Genomic DNA, 18,075 nt, shown 5'->3' on the forward strand with positions numbered 1-18,075 from the left:
TAATCGTATTTGATGAAATACAAAATATTTCAAATGTGAAATATCATCCAGTGCATTGACAGATAATCAGACAATGGGTCCCAGGACACAAACAAATGACATTACTTATTTTGATGTAGGGTTAAGATACTTAATGCTTAATGTACTTATGTGCTTGGCCCCTGGGCTTGTATTTGGTAATTCGCTTTTGATAAACCAGCAATGATCCATGAGGTTTGCTCCTTCTTTCTTGATGTTGTTATGTAGTGAGCCAGGTTCATGACTAAAGCTCAAGTAGACAGTAGTATCTTCTTTTCCGTCACATTTATGAAGTCATGCGTACACACACAACTCTGTTGTACAAATATCAATAATCGTTGAACCTTACACACATACACGAGTCTCATTTCCACGCTCACAGTTCGCCATAAATAGATGAAGAAACATTTCTAATCATCTGTTTACATAGCGCCTCCAGCACTCATTGAACCCGTCAGTGAAAAGAATGTCAAAGAAGACGTGTAGCAGCAGCGGTACCTGTCATTACGCTCGGCTGTAGCTATTTATAACGCACATACCACTAATTCATCGCATGTACTTGTAAACAGTCATCAGAGGTGACATGTCAGTCATCATTATTTAACATAAGAGTGATGATAAATAATTAATTTGAAGAGTTTGAAGCTCGGAAAATATAGTTAAAAACACAACTTTTAGATCATGTCTTTGTAAAAGTGTGCTGTGGTCTGAGAAGTCCACATTTCATCGTATCTTATGAAATACATTTAAGTCTGACATAGTTTCCCAACTTTTTTGGAATCTGTACATTCGAATATCTCCAAACACACTAAATGCTACAGTTTTAGTTTTTTCAGCGTACCCATTGATACTAATAAGCCCTGGTTGGACATAGCGGCGACCTCCGTTGCTGTGAAGTGAAGCCAAAAACTGCAGTTCCTTAAACGGCCACTCGAGGCTGGCTACAAAACAAGTCAATGTCCATAGGCCCTGACATTAAAATGTCCATCCAGATGTCTCTATAGCTAGTTTCTCCATTTGTGACGAGTGACTGAGGGTGAATTTTTTATAAAACTCACCTGTTCAAATTATATTGAGGCTTAAAGTTATGCAGAATTTACAGCGTGGCCGCTTTGATTGACAGATGGGTGCTGTTACAGGTGGCTTGTTTGAGCAACCAGCCTTCATTCAGCCCATCTCAGCACTACCCACAATCCATGTCTTTGTCCATTTTTAGATTGGCCAGGAGACAGCGGAGGCAGGACCGCCAAGATGGCATCGGCCAGAGCCACCACACTTTGAACTGGACCCGTGTTAACAGCAAAAAAGCTCTCCAGGATGCCCTTCCTGTGGTTAAAAACGGGATGAAGTACCACAGAGGGTGCCCTTTATATTTTCTTTCGCCCATTTCCCTCAGACAACCTGAGTCCACCACTGCAGAGCTGGTGACACTTGGTCCTTGAGTTGAACAATGGCTTTAAGATTAAAGAGCTGAGGAGAGATGACTATGTATAAAAAGGGCAACAGCTCCTACACAGCTCATCTGATGTGAATGTAGATATTCTTAAAGCAGAGCTGAGAGTCAGCACTTTAACCTCCCTGCCATTTTTTTTCCTTTTAGATCCCGAGTTCTGAATGCAGAGCTAACAAAACAAGTAATGTGTCGCCTTCCTGCTGCTCACAGATCGTGCTGTATGAATTATATCTTCAATTAGAAAAACATACAGCTTCTTTAGGCTGCATAATGTAATATAAACTCTGCATTTTCTCTGATTTGCATCCAGCAGCACATTAATAAGATAATGACGTAGCCTCTCTGCAGACCCCTTATGGGACGATGACTGACCATGAACCAAAAAAAAAAAAAAACGAGGATAGGTCCGTGTGTGTGTGCAAGCTGCAGAATATAACAGCTAAAAAAGTTCATTTCCTGGAAGTGTCGCAGTCTCGAACAATATGCCCTAAATGCTCTGCATCTTCAAGTAAACCTAATAACTCTGACACACAGCTAACTGTGAAAAATATTATGCCTCTTTCATCGCTTGCAAGTGAACAAATGATAATTGCAGTAAATATATTCCTCCCAGCACCTATAATGTTGTAAACACCCAAAACAGCTGCAAGTTCTCAGAGTCATCCCCCCCGCCTCCGCGTCCCACTATGCAAGAACAAACTCTTTTTAGTTAGGCTGAACAAAGAAAAGTGATTAGGTAAGCAGGGTGCATTATTGATAACCTGCATGCTTTTATGTAATCACTGAATATGTACATTCATTTTAACCTAAAATGATGCTTAGATTTCAGCATTACGTTAACAAAGAGCATTTAGAATTGCTGAAAATCTTTTTAAAAACTTTTTAAAGTCAGATTTATAACATTTAAAACATAGATTGCTTCCTCCTAAAGTAGGGAAAGAAAGTTTAAGTTCAAGCTGAGGTTGGTGAGATGCCATTGTTTGTCAAGATTTATGTTATGATAGAAAATTGTGCTACATATCTCAGAATATCAATTCTTATGGATATAATATCTAACTGGAATGTCAAATTAAATTGCTGACAAATCACAATTCTTCATCACATTGATGTAAAAATCCAATATTGCCCAAAAGCAGTTCTTCTCATTGATTTGCACCCGCAATGATATAACACCACACCCAGAAGTATTAAAGGGGTAGCTACTATGTTATAAAACAAAGGTTAGTCAGGTGATGCACCATCTCACTCAAATTTGAATTGTTATTGACGCAAACTGTGGGAATTGGACGCTGTACCATAAATTCATCCTCAGCACTAGAGCGTATTTACGTTCCCATGGTCCAATGTCATTGACATTGGGAACATAGGACCTTTGGAACATAGGATACTGGGGAAGAGAGGACATTAGGGAACATAGGACCTTGGTAACATAAGACCCCAGGAGAGCACATATATAGAGCTGGTCAACATCAAGGACCTTGGGAACATAAGACCATTGGGAACACAGAACAGTGGGGAACATCAGACCCTTGGAAACATGGGACAATGGGAACGTAGGACGCTGGGGACATAAGACCCTAAGAGAGCACATATACAGAACCGATGAACAAAGGACTTTGGGAACATAGGACTGTTGGGAATTGCGGAGCCTGGACACTGGGAGAGCATAGATATAGAACTGGTGAACATAGGACTTTGGGAACATGGGGCATTGGGGAAATGAGACCCTGGGAGAGTGTACATATAGAAATAGGAAACTAAAGTAAAATAAAGCCCTGGGAACGAAGAGTCCTGGCATAGTACATATTGAGAACTTAGAACACAGGACCCTTGTAGAGCGCATATATTGTTACATCCACGTCTGTGCAGCCCCTGTTGTTGTTCTCCTCCCCTCCTTGTATTTCTCCCTCCCTCTTAGGGGCGGGTCCCAGACACAGGCAGCTGCTGCAGGGCACACCTGAGGCTCATCTACTAATCACCCTCCTGTTGAAATACTCCAGCTCTCCGCTCACTCCTTGCCAGATCTCTGCAGTTCTCCACATAGTTACTTCTCAGGCTTCTTGTTCCTTGCGACTACGATCTTAGTGTTTTCCAAAACGCCTTGTGTTTTTTGGTTTACGGTATTTCTTCTGCCTCCTCATGTTTCCTGCCTCGTTTTTGACTCTGGTCTCCTGTGCCCTTGATCGCCTGCCTCTGCTCAGCACGCTGTTTCTCTGGACCCGCTCCTCTCCCGGACCCTTTTCCCATCCTCGTCCTCTCCCCCTTCTCGTGTCTCCCTTTTCCCTGTTTTTTTTCCATGAATAAACCCAGTACCACTTGTGGGACTCAGCGTCCGCCTCTTTGGTCCGGTACCACCCGTTGTCACATATATAAAACTGAAGAACAAAGAACCTTGTGAAGATAAGAATTGCACCACAAGGAGGAACCTGCCCCTTTTTCTCCCTTTGCGCTTCCAATTCTTGGAAAACTGAATCAAGTACACATCAAATATTATAATAAGTGAAAAGTATTCATTCATTATTTACATTATCATATCACATTATTATAGTGGATCATTAAGCAACACAATACCGTCCAATGCTGAACATGATACACTCCATATTGTCAATATGCCCACAAATTAAACATATAGAATATACACTAAAAAAAAGCAAATTTCACCTTTGCTTGTTGGGTGTTCATGTGTCATAAAATCAATCAGTGGAACTTCTCAGTGGTCATAAGAGCTGATGTTGGTGTTGGTGTGTGATTTGTGTCGACCACAGCCCGTGTGGAAACCAGAGCAGTGTGCTCATTGTGGCTCTGGGATGTAATAAATCCATGACCTTGGTCAGGAGGGTTTAAGGTGTTGCGTGTCTGGATAAACCGGATCTCTGGGTGCATTGTTAAGGTGGTGTGACTCACCTGCTTGTGGTGGTGGTCGTAGGAGTTGATGTGATTGTCGTACTGTTGGTGTCTCACGTACTGCTTATCACACAGCTCGCAGTAGAAACTGGAGTCTCCTTCCTCCTACAGACAAAGAGAGAAATGAATAGAAAGAGAGAAAAAGGAGAAAGTTAAGGTTTAAATAGGAAATCTTTGTGTCTTTGTGGTGATCTTGAGAATCATTACTCCATTAACAAGATATATGGCTCTTTGTTTTCACCCAAATTTGTTTCAGTCTTATCCATACAATGGTTTTTATTTGCTGCTGCAAAAAGGTACTAATGCACATACAGGGCGAAACTCAGAAAGTCTTCAACTAATAGAAAGTGAAGTGAAAAACAGGAAGAAAACACAAGCTGAGCTGAATCTCCCTGATTAAAAAAGAAAGCAAACAAAGAGATGATGCTACAGGGAGGTTGCTTGGCCAGTTCTACTTTTTAATCTAGTTTCCTCCCATTGTCTTATATATATATTCTTTTATAAAACTGTGAAACGTTGAGCTTGCAGGATGCAGACTAGTCTGGATTTCCTGACACTGTAACTGAAAACATCTGTCAGTGTTGTATAACATGATTATTTTCATGACATTATTGAATCGAAGACAAAAATAAAACGTTAACCATAACTTCTGACTTATCGTAGCGTTACGCCCAAACCCTATTGGCCTTCATCAAGTGGTGGCTGTGACACTGTTCTGGTCCGTCTTCACGTGACTTCAAACCCCAACAGGAGCGTTTTAGAGATTTTGCCTGCTAGACTTGCTCAGATTTGGTTTATGTGCTTTAAAATATGCTACGTAGTTAATTTATTTCCGTTTTTACTGTTTTTATGAGCACAGGGTGTTGAAATCTGATTCTCTGTGCCGTTTCTTTGTCTGACTTCCGGCCAGCTCGAGCTGCTCTGTGCAGATTGACGGAGGCCCAATAAATAATGTCAGCTCAAAAAAGCCATCTTCAGCTGAGGTTTCATCAGTCCCAGTGGAAATGTTCAAGTGAGGCGTGCACGCAAACTGAAATCAGCCTTTTTACTGTCAGTCAATATATCATTAACCGCGGTCCTTAAGAGCACAATGAACTATGATGATCCTTACATACTATGACATAAAGAGGTAACGTTTTGACCACGCCAGTCACACGACTGAAAACTTTGATTAAACTCAAGGTTTCAAGACAGTTGTCCACAAACCGATGGGTGACGTGACACGCGTGAGGTTTACACTCAGTAAGAGTGGATGAGTAAACTGTTTGCTTACGCCATTGCTCTTGCACAAATATAAATCAAGACTTCAGACTCGTAAAAAACAAAATGAACAGTGTGTGTGTGTGTGTGTGTGTGTGTGTGTGTAAAATAAAGCCGGTTGTGTAGGTTGGAGTGCTGAATTACAGTCAGACAGTATGGGTCATAAAATGTATTTATGGCAAATGTATATTCATCATACTCAAGCTTTTAATTTGTTACCTGTCATGCATTGTGTGTGTGTGTATGTGCGTGTGTGTGTGCTCTCATAGAGTTTGTCATGTGGAGCGATGCTGTCTCTATCGCTTCCGATGGCTAATGGGCCTTTCAATCACAACTATTGATCAGCAATCTGAGTGTCTGAGTGAACGCTCACAAACAAACACACACATTTCTACGAACCCACATACAGTACATCCATAGCTTTTAATACAGCACTTTATCTTAAGCCCACACAGACGTTCACAGATGTAATGCAGGGTTTTACTTTAAGGGCTTCTACACACACACACACACACATGCACACACACCATTAATGGAAGATTGATTTATCTTTAAAAGTAGGGAACATTCAATCTGTGACATGACCTTCAGTGGAGGTCTCAGCACTCTGTGTGTGTGTGTCACAGTTTGAATAAGTTGGAACTTTCACTAAAATTTGTAGAAGCTTCCTAAACTGTGTGGCCATTAGGAGACGAGATCGAGGCAGAAGAGGAGGAAAAAGGAGGGAGGACCAGAGACAGAAAGATAAACACAGATCGAGACAGAATGAAAATGTGACAGAGGACAGATGAAGGCAAACAGAAAGACAGTGACAAAAGCAGAAGGGAAACACAGACAACACTGTTTAATCCCTCATGGTTCCAGAACAGCCGCCATCCCCGGCCATTACCGCAGGGATCTCCTCCCTCAGTCAGCATTATCTCATCAGACAAGTGATTACTGCAGCTACCATAATTCCATTAAGTAACGAATTTATGTTACATTATTCTATTACAGAACGAAACATTACATTTGCATTATTTAATCAAAGACGGCATTGGTTTGCATTATGTCGTTAAAGATGTCGTTGGGTTGCATTAGCCCATTGAAGATGGGTTTTGATGTCCATTAAACATGGCTTGCTGGATAGCTCGGAAAATTGCTGCTCAGTAAACTCAAATTAAAACACATTACAATTCAGAAGCTTTTGGTTCACTGCATCGTAACAAAAGTACAGGATGTATTGTCCTTGTTGCCATGTGAAAATTTCTTTTTTGCTTTTTTTTAACCGAAGCCCAGAGAGAGTTTTATTCAAGAGTTTCGGAAAACTGCCTGACCCACAGAGAGAATGAATTGTACAAAATGACGAATTCTCAGACGCCTGATGGCAAGGTAAAAAAAATAACCCCTCAAAGGCCGTACTGCATCTTACAAACTCTGAAAGCTTTTAGTCTGGTAAACAACTGTTGAAAAGCAACTAAGACCAACTCACCAAACTACAGACAGTTTTTAGTTGATGAGTCTCCACTTTAGTCTCCAGAAGAAAAGTATTTTTTTGGTGCAGAGGCAATTGAGAGCGAATCAACAACATTTTTGATAAATGATGAATCGTTAAGGTAATTTATCGAGCAAGATTGTCATAAATGACTCAGATGTTTTTTGTTGCTTTTATCATTTTTACATTGTTGTAAATTGAATACATTTGAGTTTTCGGGCTGTTGGTTGGACAAAACAAGCACTTTGACGATGCAGAGGGGAATTCGTAAATGGGTACTTTTTGTTTCCTCACATGACTAAAAACTAAAACCAACAAACATTAGACGAATCAGATATTAACATAATTGTTAGTTCCAACCCCTCTTCTATTTAGACTGCATACTAATTGTTATCCCATGCTGGGGCCTTGTGTGGAGTTTGAATGTTCTGTGTGTCTGCATGGGTTCTCTCTGGGTAGGTGTGGATGTGAGTGTGAAAGGTTGTTTGACTCAATGTGTCAGCCCTGTGATGAAAGGGTGTGCCTCTCACCCAGTGCCAGCTGGGATAGGCTCCATCCCCTGTGACCCTGGTAAGAATTACAGAAAATATAGCAGTGTAGTTGCTGATTACAACCCCCTCGCCTCAGTCTCTCCTTCCTAGCGTTAATGCTGAAACATGCAAAAACATGGGAGGGGACCAGCAGCGCCTGTAGATACAAAAAGGCTCATTTTAAGGTAACAAAAACATAATAATTCTTATTTTCAGGTGATTATACACTAATGAAAACATAGTTATGGATATTATAGTCTATTTCTGCCATATTCTGTAAATAAAACCCCCTAAATCTGACACACTGGACCTTTTTAATTGGCAGTGTCATTCCAAAGTCGGAGTTTGATTGAAGTATCTGCTGAAACAGTACATTATGATGTTTAGTATGCAGCATATATTGTAAAGAATTAGTAACGTAATATGGATTTGGAATACATCGATAGGAGTTGGATGAGCTTCTACATTTTGCCTCAGTTTGAAAGTCACAACACAAAGACAAATGAAAGTCCTGTGAATGTTAAAACATTCATTTAGATGTGTGTGTAAGAACATTACTGTCTCTTTTAGCAGGTAGATGTTACCTGGACTCTGATGTTTGATGCAGCGACTCCACTCTGTTTACCTCAGCTGGAAAACCAAAACATTGATCCGAAAGAGGCTAAAATGTGCCGAGTTGGGTGTTCAGACCCCATTAGCAGAAGTGAATGTTTCATTTTCATTTTTACTTGAGACTGAATGAATAAAAAAAACATGATAAAAGGAGGAAAAAAGGCATCAAATAATCTACATTTTCAAGATGTCTCGCTCGGCTCAATATCTTGAAATGTATTACTTTTGCTGAAACAAAGCTGTCGGCTGTAACTAATTTGATTTTCGATGTCTTATAACTGGCTTGATAAGACTGAAGTGTGAAGACTTGTGAAGTTCAGCTCTTTTTTTTTTTCCTTTCCAGCCTCGCATACTCGCAGAGCAGCTCCTGTAAATGACTTTCTAACTGACAGATCTCTTTTCCTCTGTCTCCCTCAGGGTTATGTTCTTTCTCCAAGCTTGTACTTTCTTAACACTAATGACTAACCGCAGCCAGTATGTAGATAGACTTTTTTTTTTAATCGAGTTGTGGGGGTCAAGGTAGGTCATTTTTAATCTTTTGCAAAAGACAGAAAATATGCACGGATGACATGTTGATCACTTTGTGCCCTCGCGATGTGGCAGTTTCATCACGAAGGACAAGGTCACGACCTTTTTCTGAAACCTACCGCGATAACTGCAACTGCAAATATCTGTTGTTAATCAGACGTGCAAACCGGCTCTGCAGCATTTGCTTCTCCTACAGCGGATAAACTTTTTTTAATTGCTGTTTCATTACACCTCCGTTTGCATATTTTTGAGCATTTTAAACTGCAGCTGCAGGCTCAACAGCCTTTAAGCAATAAAAACAGATTAGTGAGCTTGGTGAAAGGTAGCCAGGAAGGTTACTTGCGAGCAGCAGGAAGAACTGACTCAACCTTTGCGAAGCATATGGACGAGGAAAGCTGATGCTGCTCCTGACCGTCCAGGTCAGCCCCTTCAGGGACGGAGTGGGTAACATCTCAGGGTGCCAGAATAAAAGAGTAAGAACAATATGGCATTATTCATACTGCAGTGTTAGTGCTTAATCTGCAGACAAAACAATGCTTTTTATCAACGCAACAACATCGTATATTTTCTGCTGATAATCAACTTTTTATGGGAGTATATGGAGCAATTTATTCTGGAGCTATTGTTTTTTTTATATATATTTATAAATTGCATGCTGTGTGTGTGTTTTATTGTGCTGTTTAATTGGTTTTTATTATTGTATGCTTTTCATCATAAATCCTATCTAGAAACAAACAGAAAAAACAACCTTCTGGGACAATAAAGGTCCAAATTAAAAGGGAAATTAAGTGAAATAAAAGTGTGTGCATGTGTGGGATCGTGTCAACACATGCATATATACACTAAAGTGTGTGTGTGTGTATGTGTGTGTGTGTGTGCTATACAATCAGAATAAGTGCTTTTTTCTAATTGAAAGGAAAATAAGTAGTTGACCTTCCACCATCTTGTTACAATTTACCAAATGCACCACTCAGCTCTGATAAAAGGAACTATTATATTATAAGTATCTTATATTATATTATATTATATTATATTATATTATATTTATATTATATTATATTATATTAGAGGACTGTTCTGGTCTTCTAGAGGGAAATAAGAGTTTATTAATTTGTTGTGAAGACATCCAGACTTCCACTTGATAGCAGACCAGCGAACAACGAAACCAGCGTTCGCCTTGTTGATCAGTTTAAAAAACTGTAATCTGAAATGTACAGCAGCTCTTTGTACAAAATAGGAAATCTTGCGTTTGTATCTCCTCTGTTTGGGTTGAATTTATTAATACAAGGTTACTCTTTACATTTACTGGAAATTGGATGTAGTTCAACAACAGAATGACCTGTCCTAGACCTTCTCTCATCTGAATCAGAACACACTCGTATACAGTAGATATAACTGGAACCTGAAGTGGTTTGTCAAAGAAAATAAGGGTTGTTGTGTTCAAATCTGTTCATAATCCATCTTTCAATATATGGACAGACTCTGGACTTGTACTGCAGCACTGAAGAAGATTTGGTTGTTCCTGTGTAAAGATTATTCCTCTCCAGTTTGAATGTACATGGTGTACCAAAATATTTACTTGATCAATGAACTCTAATGTCAGAGGAGAGGGGAAAGATAAATACATTGCAGAACAGATTTATTTAATAATTTCAACAATTTTAAATACAAATTTTAAAGGACCAAAACAAACTGAGTGCCTCTTATGATAATACAAAAAAATAATAATTTGTGGGAATCATTTGTCCAAGAATAACCCCCTGAACACAAACTCTGTAGTCTCTCCTTTAACAGCTAAAGAACCTGGCAACCCATCTATCCAGGCTTGTGTTTGCATCCACAGTTACCTCAATGACCAAACAGGCAAACAGAAATGCAGATTCATTATTTCAGGTATGAGATTCATTAGTGAGTAATACATGAATTACTCCCCTACAAACAATACCTAAAAATATGTAAAGATTGTTGTGACAGTCATCAATAAGAGCAAACATGGTGAATAATTAAAATTCGAAAAGAGCTAGTTGCAGATTTTTAACCATATTTCATGCATTATTCATCGTCCATGAGGTGATGGTGAAAACACTGGAGGGTTTGGCTACTTTTCAAGTCTTTGCCTCTAGGGAGCGCAGTCCTGCTCACTCAGCCGCAGGATTTCAGTTTGCCTAAACAACTTTTCCAGTTTGTATGCGCAGGGGATCACCTGGATCACTTACATTTTATAAAATGTTGTCGGAGTCAAAAACATGCTGGTAGAGCCAGAGTTATGTGCTGAGGGGCCGCAACAAAGAGAGGCAAAGGCTCAGGCTGCTGCCCAGTAGCGGCAGCTCTACTTGGGACTATAAAGGCTGAGTGTCCCTCAGCTGACTGGATGTATTTGTTCTCCTGTAACTGTAATGCTGCAGTAAGATGTTCCTGGACTATCTGTTTTTTTTAGTTGTTGTTGAATTTTGTTGCTGACACCAACACGGATGCAGTGTGTCTGACAGCAGGGGGGCTAAAAATGTCCTCAGAGGCAACAAGCAACCTAGAAAGAAGCTTTAATTAGCATCAATTAACTAACTCATGAGCTGTAAAGTGACACAACCCAGTGAGCATTAACTGGTCAAATTTAGTTGACAGGTGTTTTGATGAATCTATTCTCAGTAGCAGCAATTCATTGAGAAGAATTAAAATGTAGTCGAACAATAATTACATGTAATACTGACATTTTAAAACTTAATCCAAAGAAATTGGCCCCCCAGACACCTACTGTGCTAAATATGGACATGCTTACATTACTTATGATCAAAAACTAGTCAGTTGCTAAGAGCCAAGCATCAAGCAAGTGCAAAAACACAAGACATAGCAGCCAGTTAATATTACTTACTAGTCCAACAGCAAGTCACAGATTCACTCTTGTCTCCTCCGTCAACATCCCCTCTTTTCGCCTCTGTCATTATGTCCATAGAGGCCTGGTTACATTGACACCAGCTATGCCCACTCTGAAAACCTCCTCTTCATACTGGTGGTCCAAAACACCTGTGGTACAAACACTAACACTCCCCCCCCAGTGCTCTGAGCTCGCAGTCCGGACAGCCCGGCTAACAAACTGAGCAAATATTGGCTAACAGCAGCTACAGTCGGCAGCCATTTTATTTTACTGTCCATCAGGAAACTCAGTAAATCACAGAGAGTTGACGCGGAGCAGCCGGAGGACATCAGAAAGGAAAACTAGAAAACATTTTCTTATTGGCAGGTGTTATTTATTACACCTGCTAACAGCACAGACATGCCATCCGCACAATTAGCACCGTGACATGACAACAAAGAAATTCATTTGCATATGTACAAAACGTGCACAGCTGGTAGCGGAAAATTACACAACTCTTACAGTTTTCATGGCAACTGGAGAGATGTTTTGATCCAGCATCATTTGTCACACATCGAGCCGAAGTCGAACATTAAAGGTACAAAAGTCCAAACGCAGTTATTCATACAAAGATGTCTTAAGGGTCAAGAATAGTTCTGCCTGTCTTTTTATAAAGAGGGTTGGCTCATGACTTTACAGCAGGTTCAAAGGATGGCAACTTCTTCAGAACCTTCATACTCGGACCAGTTGTCAGTAAATGTTTGGTCTCCTCCTCTGTCTATGTGCTATTGTGGGTGTGTGACGTATTTCTTTTTACCGATCTGTGTTAAGGGTCAAGAACAGTTCTGCGTGTCTCTCTCTTTGTAAAGAGGGTTGTCTTATGACTTTACTTTGCATGTTCAAAAGATGTCAACTTCTTTAGACCCACACCCACATGCAGAGTGTCAAACACAAGGGAATGGGAAGTTGTGTGTGAGTGTGGGCCGGAGCCCAAAGACGTGAGAGATCAAACGTGTGGCAGTGCCTTTGGCTTAATATTCGTAATGCAGAATTTTATGCATATTTCACAAGTTGTGTTGAAGAATGAGTAACATTTGGAAATGGGCTGTGCTGCAATTTAAACTGATGGTCCTGACTGCCGTTGACAACAGCACATCCAAAGAAAAGCTTACATAATGTGTGATGTTGAATTTTAAATTTAACAACCAAATGTTCGTTTGCTAGAGGTGGTTTTGCAAATTGTTCCTTTTTCTCTTTGATGAGTCAGACGTTTCAGACTGTTTTCCTACAATGGTTTGGACATTTATTGGACTGCCATCATCTGGTTCAAGTCTAGTGTTTTTCCCTCTGTGCCTGGTTAATTAGAGCAAGCTAACCTAATTATCCTGATGGGCCATTACGTCATTTAGAGCTTTGATTGACCTCTGTCAGGAACCAGGTAATTGCTACAACATTAAAAAAGTCTGTGGCACAATCTGGAGCGTCCATCAACGGGCAACAGTATCGCAGACACCATTTTAATTTGGTGATTTGCAGGTCAAAAGGTTTCTAGAGCTATTTTTAGTCGAGACGTCCCAACAAATTATTAAAATGTGGCCGAACTAATTCAGGTGGAACAACAATTGTACATAATGGCGTTGTGTAAGTAAGTTTTACTTTTCAAAGATTTAAGATGACTAGATATATTTTAAACCAGCAGATCATTTAATGTGAGTTTTATTTGAGTTTCATCGTGTATCGTACAGTTTTGCAGAAAGGAGAACTCTTTGTATTGGTTGACACGTAATAGAAGTTGTCAAACTACACAGCAAATATCACGCATACATCAACTCTCGTTAGATTTTTACGTGTTGCTTCTATGCACTTGTCAACATGGACTTTGCCGCTCTTCATACTACATTGCCCAACATCCTAAAGGCTTCGTCACCTTCTCGCTCTGTAAAACAACAAACTTAGTCTTGGTTTTCTTCTCATATGACTGCAGGTGCTCTTCTAACTCAGACAGGAATATTCTGCGGCTCACGATAAACAGTATGAGCCATCGCGGAGTCAAGCACTAATGTGCTGAATCAAGTGCACAAGTGCGAGAGTTCACAGATCTATAGGGTCACCATGTTGACAGAACCGCTGCAAAAGTTCTGACTTAATTGCTGTCATAACCCAGAGAGTGTCTTTTAATCAGGTCATCTGAACTACTAAACCGCATATATCAACATTCAAGATGAGGAAAATGTACCAGTTAGTACCAAATTATATTGTTCTTTCCAAGAAAATTTAATTATTAAGAAACTATATAGAAGATATAGACCTAACTAACTAAAGTAATCTGATGATTCTGCTAAACCTGTATTATGTTCAGTGACAATGTTGTAAAAATATATATAATATCTGCACATTGGTTAAGAATCTCGACTTGGTCACACATGTGGAAAAAATCTAGTTATAGATAAAAATAAATAGAAAAAATCACACCTGTGTGAAAGTCAGCTACAGAAAGAGTCACAAGTTTCAGCAGCACAGCAGCTGGTGATTTAACTGTTGAGCAGTCCAGTCCAGCGGTAAGCAGCATACCCGAGTCCAGCAGATATGTTTTAAATCCCACTTATTACTTTTTTTTTTACCATCAGAGTGTTAAAAACAGCAGCGACCATTTTTCGGCGTCGTGCTTTAATTTGTTGAATTTGCTTGTGAGATTTCTGGCTGAGATCTCCATGAAACATCCTTTCTCCTTGGCTGGTCAGCTGTGCAGCAGCCAGTGAATTCACGATTTTTAGGAGCCAATTCGATTTTGTGCCTGCCAAATTATTTTTTGGATCACAGAAGTCGGATCGAACACAGGTGGGCTACCTTCCAGAGCGGCTAGTAGACCCGACAGACTTCAAAGCCAAAGTCAAAACACACACACACACACACACACACACACACACACACACACACACATGCATGCATGTGCGCAGCCTGCCTCCCACACATGTATATACACACTCACAGAAACTCTCTCTGTGTCTTGATGGCGAATATTTCATGGCTCATTTGTCTGAGTGTCTGAACAACAGAAAGCTAGAGAGACAGAGAGATAAAAACTAATGATAGAGACAGGAAGAGAGAGGATGAATAATACAAAGAAAAGATAAGAGGGAGCGCGAATAATAAAAAAGAGAAGATGAGACTGTAGAGGGAGAATTGGTGTTGAAGTAATGATGCAGGGATAACATTCCTCCTTATTGTCTCTGCTTCTCTCTCCGTGTCTCCTATCTTTGTCTTGTTCTCCTTCTGTCTTCTTCCCTTTGCCTCTTCATATCTCCGTCTTTTTTTTTGTCTGTCTCTCATCTTTCAAGTCATTTCATCATCAGCCACACAGCAGAGACAAGACCAAGTCAAAAATTCCAAGAGTTTTTTTTTTTTTTCACTTGAACTGAGACCTCTTTCTGTTTCACATCCATAGATGGATTACTGAAGAGGCCTCCCAAATATGTCACTGAAAGAGCTGCAAAGAAATGCAAAACAAATACAATGTGAGGCAAAACAGTCACAAGAGATGCACAACCACCACAAAGAGATGCAACTGTTTTAAAAAACAACCACAAAGAGATGCAAAACAAATTAACTGCAATGAGATGTAAAACGACTGCAAAGAGACACAAAACAACTTCAAAAAGATGCAAAAGAGCTGCAAGGAGATGCACAACAACTAAAAAGAGATGTAAAACAACCAAACAGAGACTCAACATGACTACAAAGAGACACAAAAAAATCAGAGGGTTGCAAAATGGTCACTAAGAGGCATAGAAAGATCACAAAGAATTGCAAAGTGGCTGCAAAGAGATTCAACATACTACATACTACAAAAAAACACAAAACAACTATTAAGAGATGTAAAATCGATGCCACAAGGAGATGCACAATTACTTCAAAGAGACACAAAACAACCACAAAGAGACACAAAACAACTTCTAAGTGCTGCAAGATTGCCGCTAAGAGGTGTAGAACAACCACAAAGAGATGCACAATGGCCCCAAAGAGACATAAAACAACCATTAAGAGATGTAAAACTGCCACAAAGAAATGTACAGTGACTTCAAAGAGACACAAAACAACTTCAAAGAGATGCAATTTTGCAGCTAAGAGGTGTAGAACAACCGCAAAGAGACACAAAACAATCACAATGAGAGGCTAAATGAACCACAAGGAGACATGAAACACCTTCAAAGACATGTAAATCGTCTTCAAAAAGATGCAAAGCAACTACAAAGCTACAGAAAATGTCAACAAAGATTTGCAAAACAACTGCAAAGAAACCCAAAGCAACTACAAAGCTACAAAAAATGTCAACAAAGATTTGCTGAACTGCAAAAACATGTAAGTTGTCCTCCTCTCATGTGTCCGGGGTTGGCTCGTCCATGTTCACGTCTGATCATTTTTAAGACCCATACTCTGATTCTTAACAGCAGGACTTTTCTTTTACACCATCAATTAACATGCAGCTCATATCCAGGTTGATCCCAGACAGGAATTACCACCATATTTCTGTTAGACTGAACATTTAATAATGAACCTCATCTATATCACAGCGAAATGCACATAGGTGTCCCCCCGCTAGGCATCTTTCTCTCACAGCTAATTTAAAATGACTGGATTCTGGTGTTTGAAACGTCGACTTTGCATCTCTGGGGAGGTCCTTAGGCTGCATGTTACATTTCTTTAACTTTTGAAACTGGCCTTAATTAACACCCCACAGGCACCAGCTGCTTCCCCTTATCAAAATGCTCTTATTGAAATGGCAATCAAATGTGAGCGTTTCTAAAATTCTGTTAGTTTGGGTTATTTCATTGCAAATAAGTAAACACAAAAGACAGTCTCGTTGGAAAAGGGAAAGAGTTGCATGTCTTGAGAAACACATTCCTTTGATAGGATTGTAACATCCCCGAATCATGACTCCTTTCTTCTCCGTCTCTCCCTCTGACCCTCCCCTTTCCTCCTTCTCCTCCTCCTCGTCCTCCTCTCTGCTCTCTCATTATGTGCTGCTTTAATTAGCCCGTCTGATATGGCAACTGGACTTCAGAGAGAGGAAGATAGAGAGATAGAGACAGGAGTGGATAGAGAGATAAAGAAGGGAGTGAAGTGGGGTTTTTTTTTTTTTTTTTTGAAGCCGACAGAGTACTTTGTGGGTTAATTACACAGGCTTTTCCACACACTTCTCTTTATTTTAAGGAGGTTGCAACGCGATAAAAAACTAAGATAAAGAGAAAAATAAGTCATATGACATGTTGTATGTTGTATATATTGATTTCCATATTCATATTATATTGATTAAAACTTAAAAGCAGTGTTGGGCAAGTTGCTCTTAAAAAAGTAACTAGTTACAGTTACTAGTTACTTCTCCCAGAAAGTAACTAAAGTAGTTACTGAGTTACACATTATAAAAGTAACTAGTTACTTTGGAAAGTAACTATTGCGTTTTCAAATGCTCAAATGTGTCAAAGAATTTGGACCCCACCTCCATCCCTCTTTGACAGAATTTAAAATACATGTGCGTGTTCAATTATTTATGATAAATCTGAATATTATAATGAAACGGACACTTAATGCAACACATAACCGAAATCCACAGTTATCTAAACAATTTTAATGTTGAAAGTGAGACTAGCATCCAATAAAATGTCATGGATTATTGTAGATATTAGTGTTTATACTCGACACCAACGTGGAGAGGCTCTTGACTCCAGGGCATAATGTGCATTTCACGGTTACACTCGTTCTCTTAATTTCTTGGCTGTACTTCCATTTAAAGAAGGCTACTTTTGGACTATTTGGGCTCAACCTCAGCCAATCGTCATCATTTATGCGATTGCCTCGTGCCCCCCGCCCTCACCAAGGAAGGAGGAACAAGAAAAATCTTGGCCGCTCGGCTTAGAGATCTAGTTGGTCTGAAAAACATCTGCCTTCAATCATAGTAACACGCCACATTTTTTGGCAGCAACGATAACGGTGTTATAATGATGGGAAGAGTAATCAATTAGATTACTCGTTACTGAAAAAAGTAACACCGTTATTTATAGCGCTGTTATTCCCATCACTGCTTAAAAGTATCAGTTTTTTCCTCACTAACAAGAATTACAGTGCTTAACAAATTTATTAGACCATCCAGAATCATATTGTGCTTTATTGTGAATTCACCTTTTTATAGGGCTTCTCTGAGAAGTTAGAAATTAATCAAGCATAACATTCAACCACTAAAACTATTTTTTTCTGTTTAGAAATGCAAGTAAATAACTATAATTTGACATTTTAATCAAGAAATTATAATTGGTTTCTAGCTTTTCAGTGTTTTTTGTGAAACAGTAAATTGGAAAATTTATGGATAATAGTTATATTTTAGAATTTAAAATATCGTTTTGGTTAACAAGCTTCTACTTAGTGGTGTATTAACCATCACAGAAACATA

At 39.4% G+C, this 18,075-nt stretch overlaps 1 protein-coding gene across 1 annotated transcript in view; it reads right to left on the bottom strand.

Moving 5' to 3' along the window:
- LOC113745632 (uncharacterized) overlaps positions 1-18,075 on the bottom strand; it is a 60,246-nt gene that overhangs the window by 13,245 nt on the left and 28,926 nt on the right. The window contains exon 2 of the mRNA XM_027277776.1: positions 4,376-4,480. Within this exon, the coding sequence (XP_027133577.1) occupies positions 4,376-4,480 (105 nt within the window). The remainder of the gene's footprint in view (positions 1-4,375; positions 4,481-18,075) is intronic.

Source organism: Larimichthys crocea, chromosome III (genome assembly GCF_000972845.2).
Source record: "Larimichthys crocea isolate SSNF chromosome III, L_crocea_2.0, whole genome shotgun sequence".
NCBI lineage: Eukaryota > Metazoa > Chordata > Actinopteri > Sciaenidae > Larimichthys > Larimichthys crocea.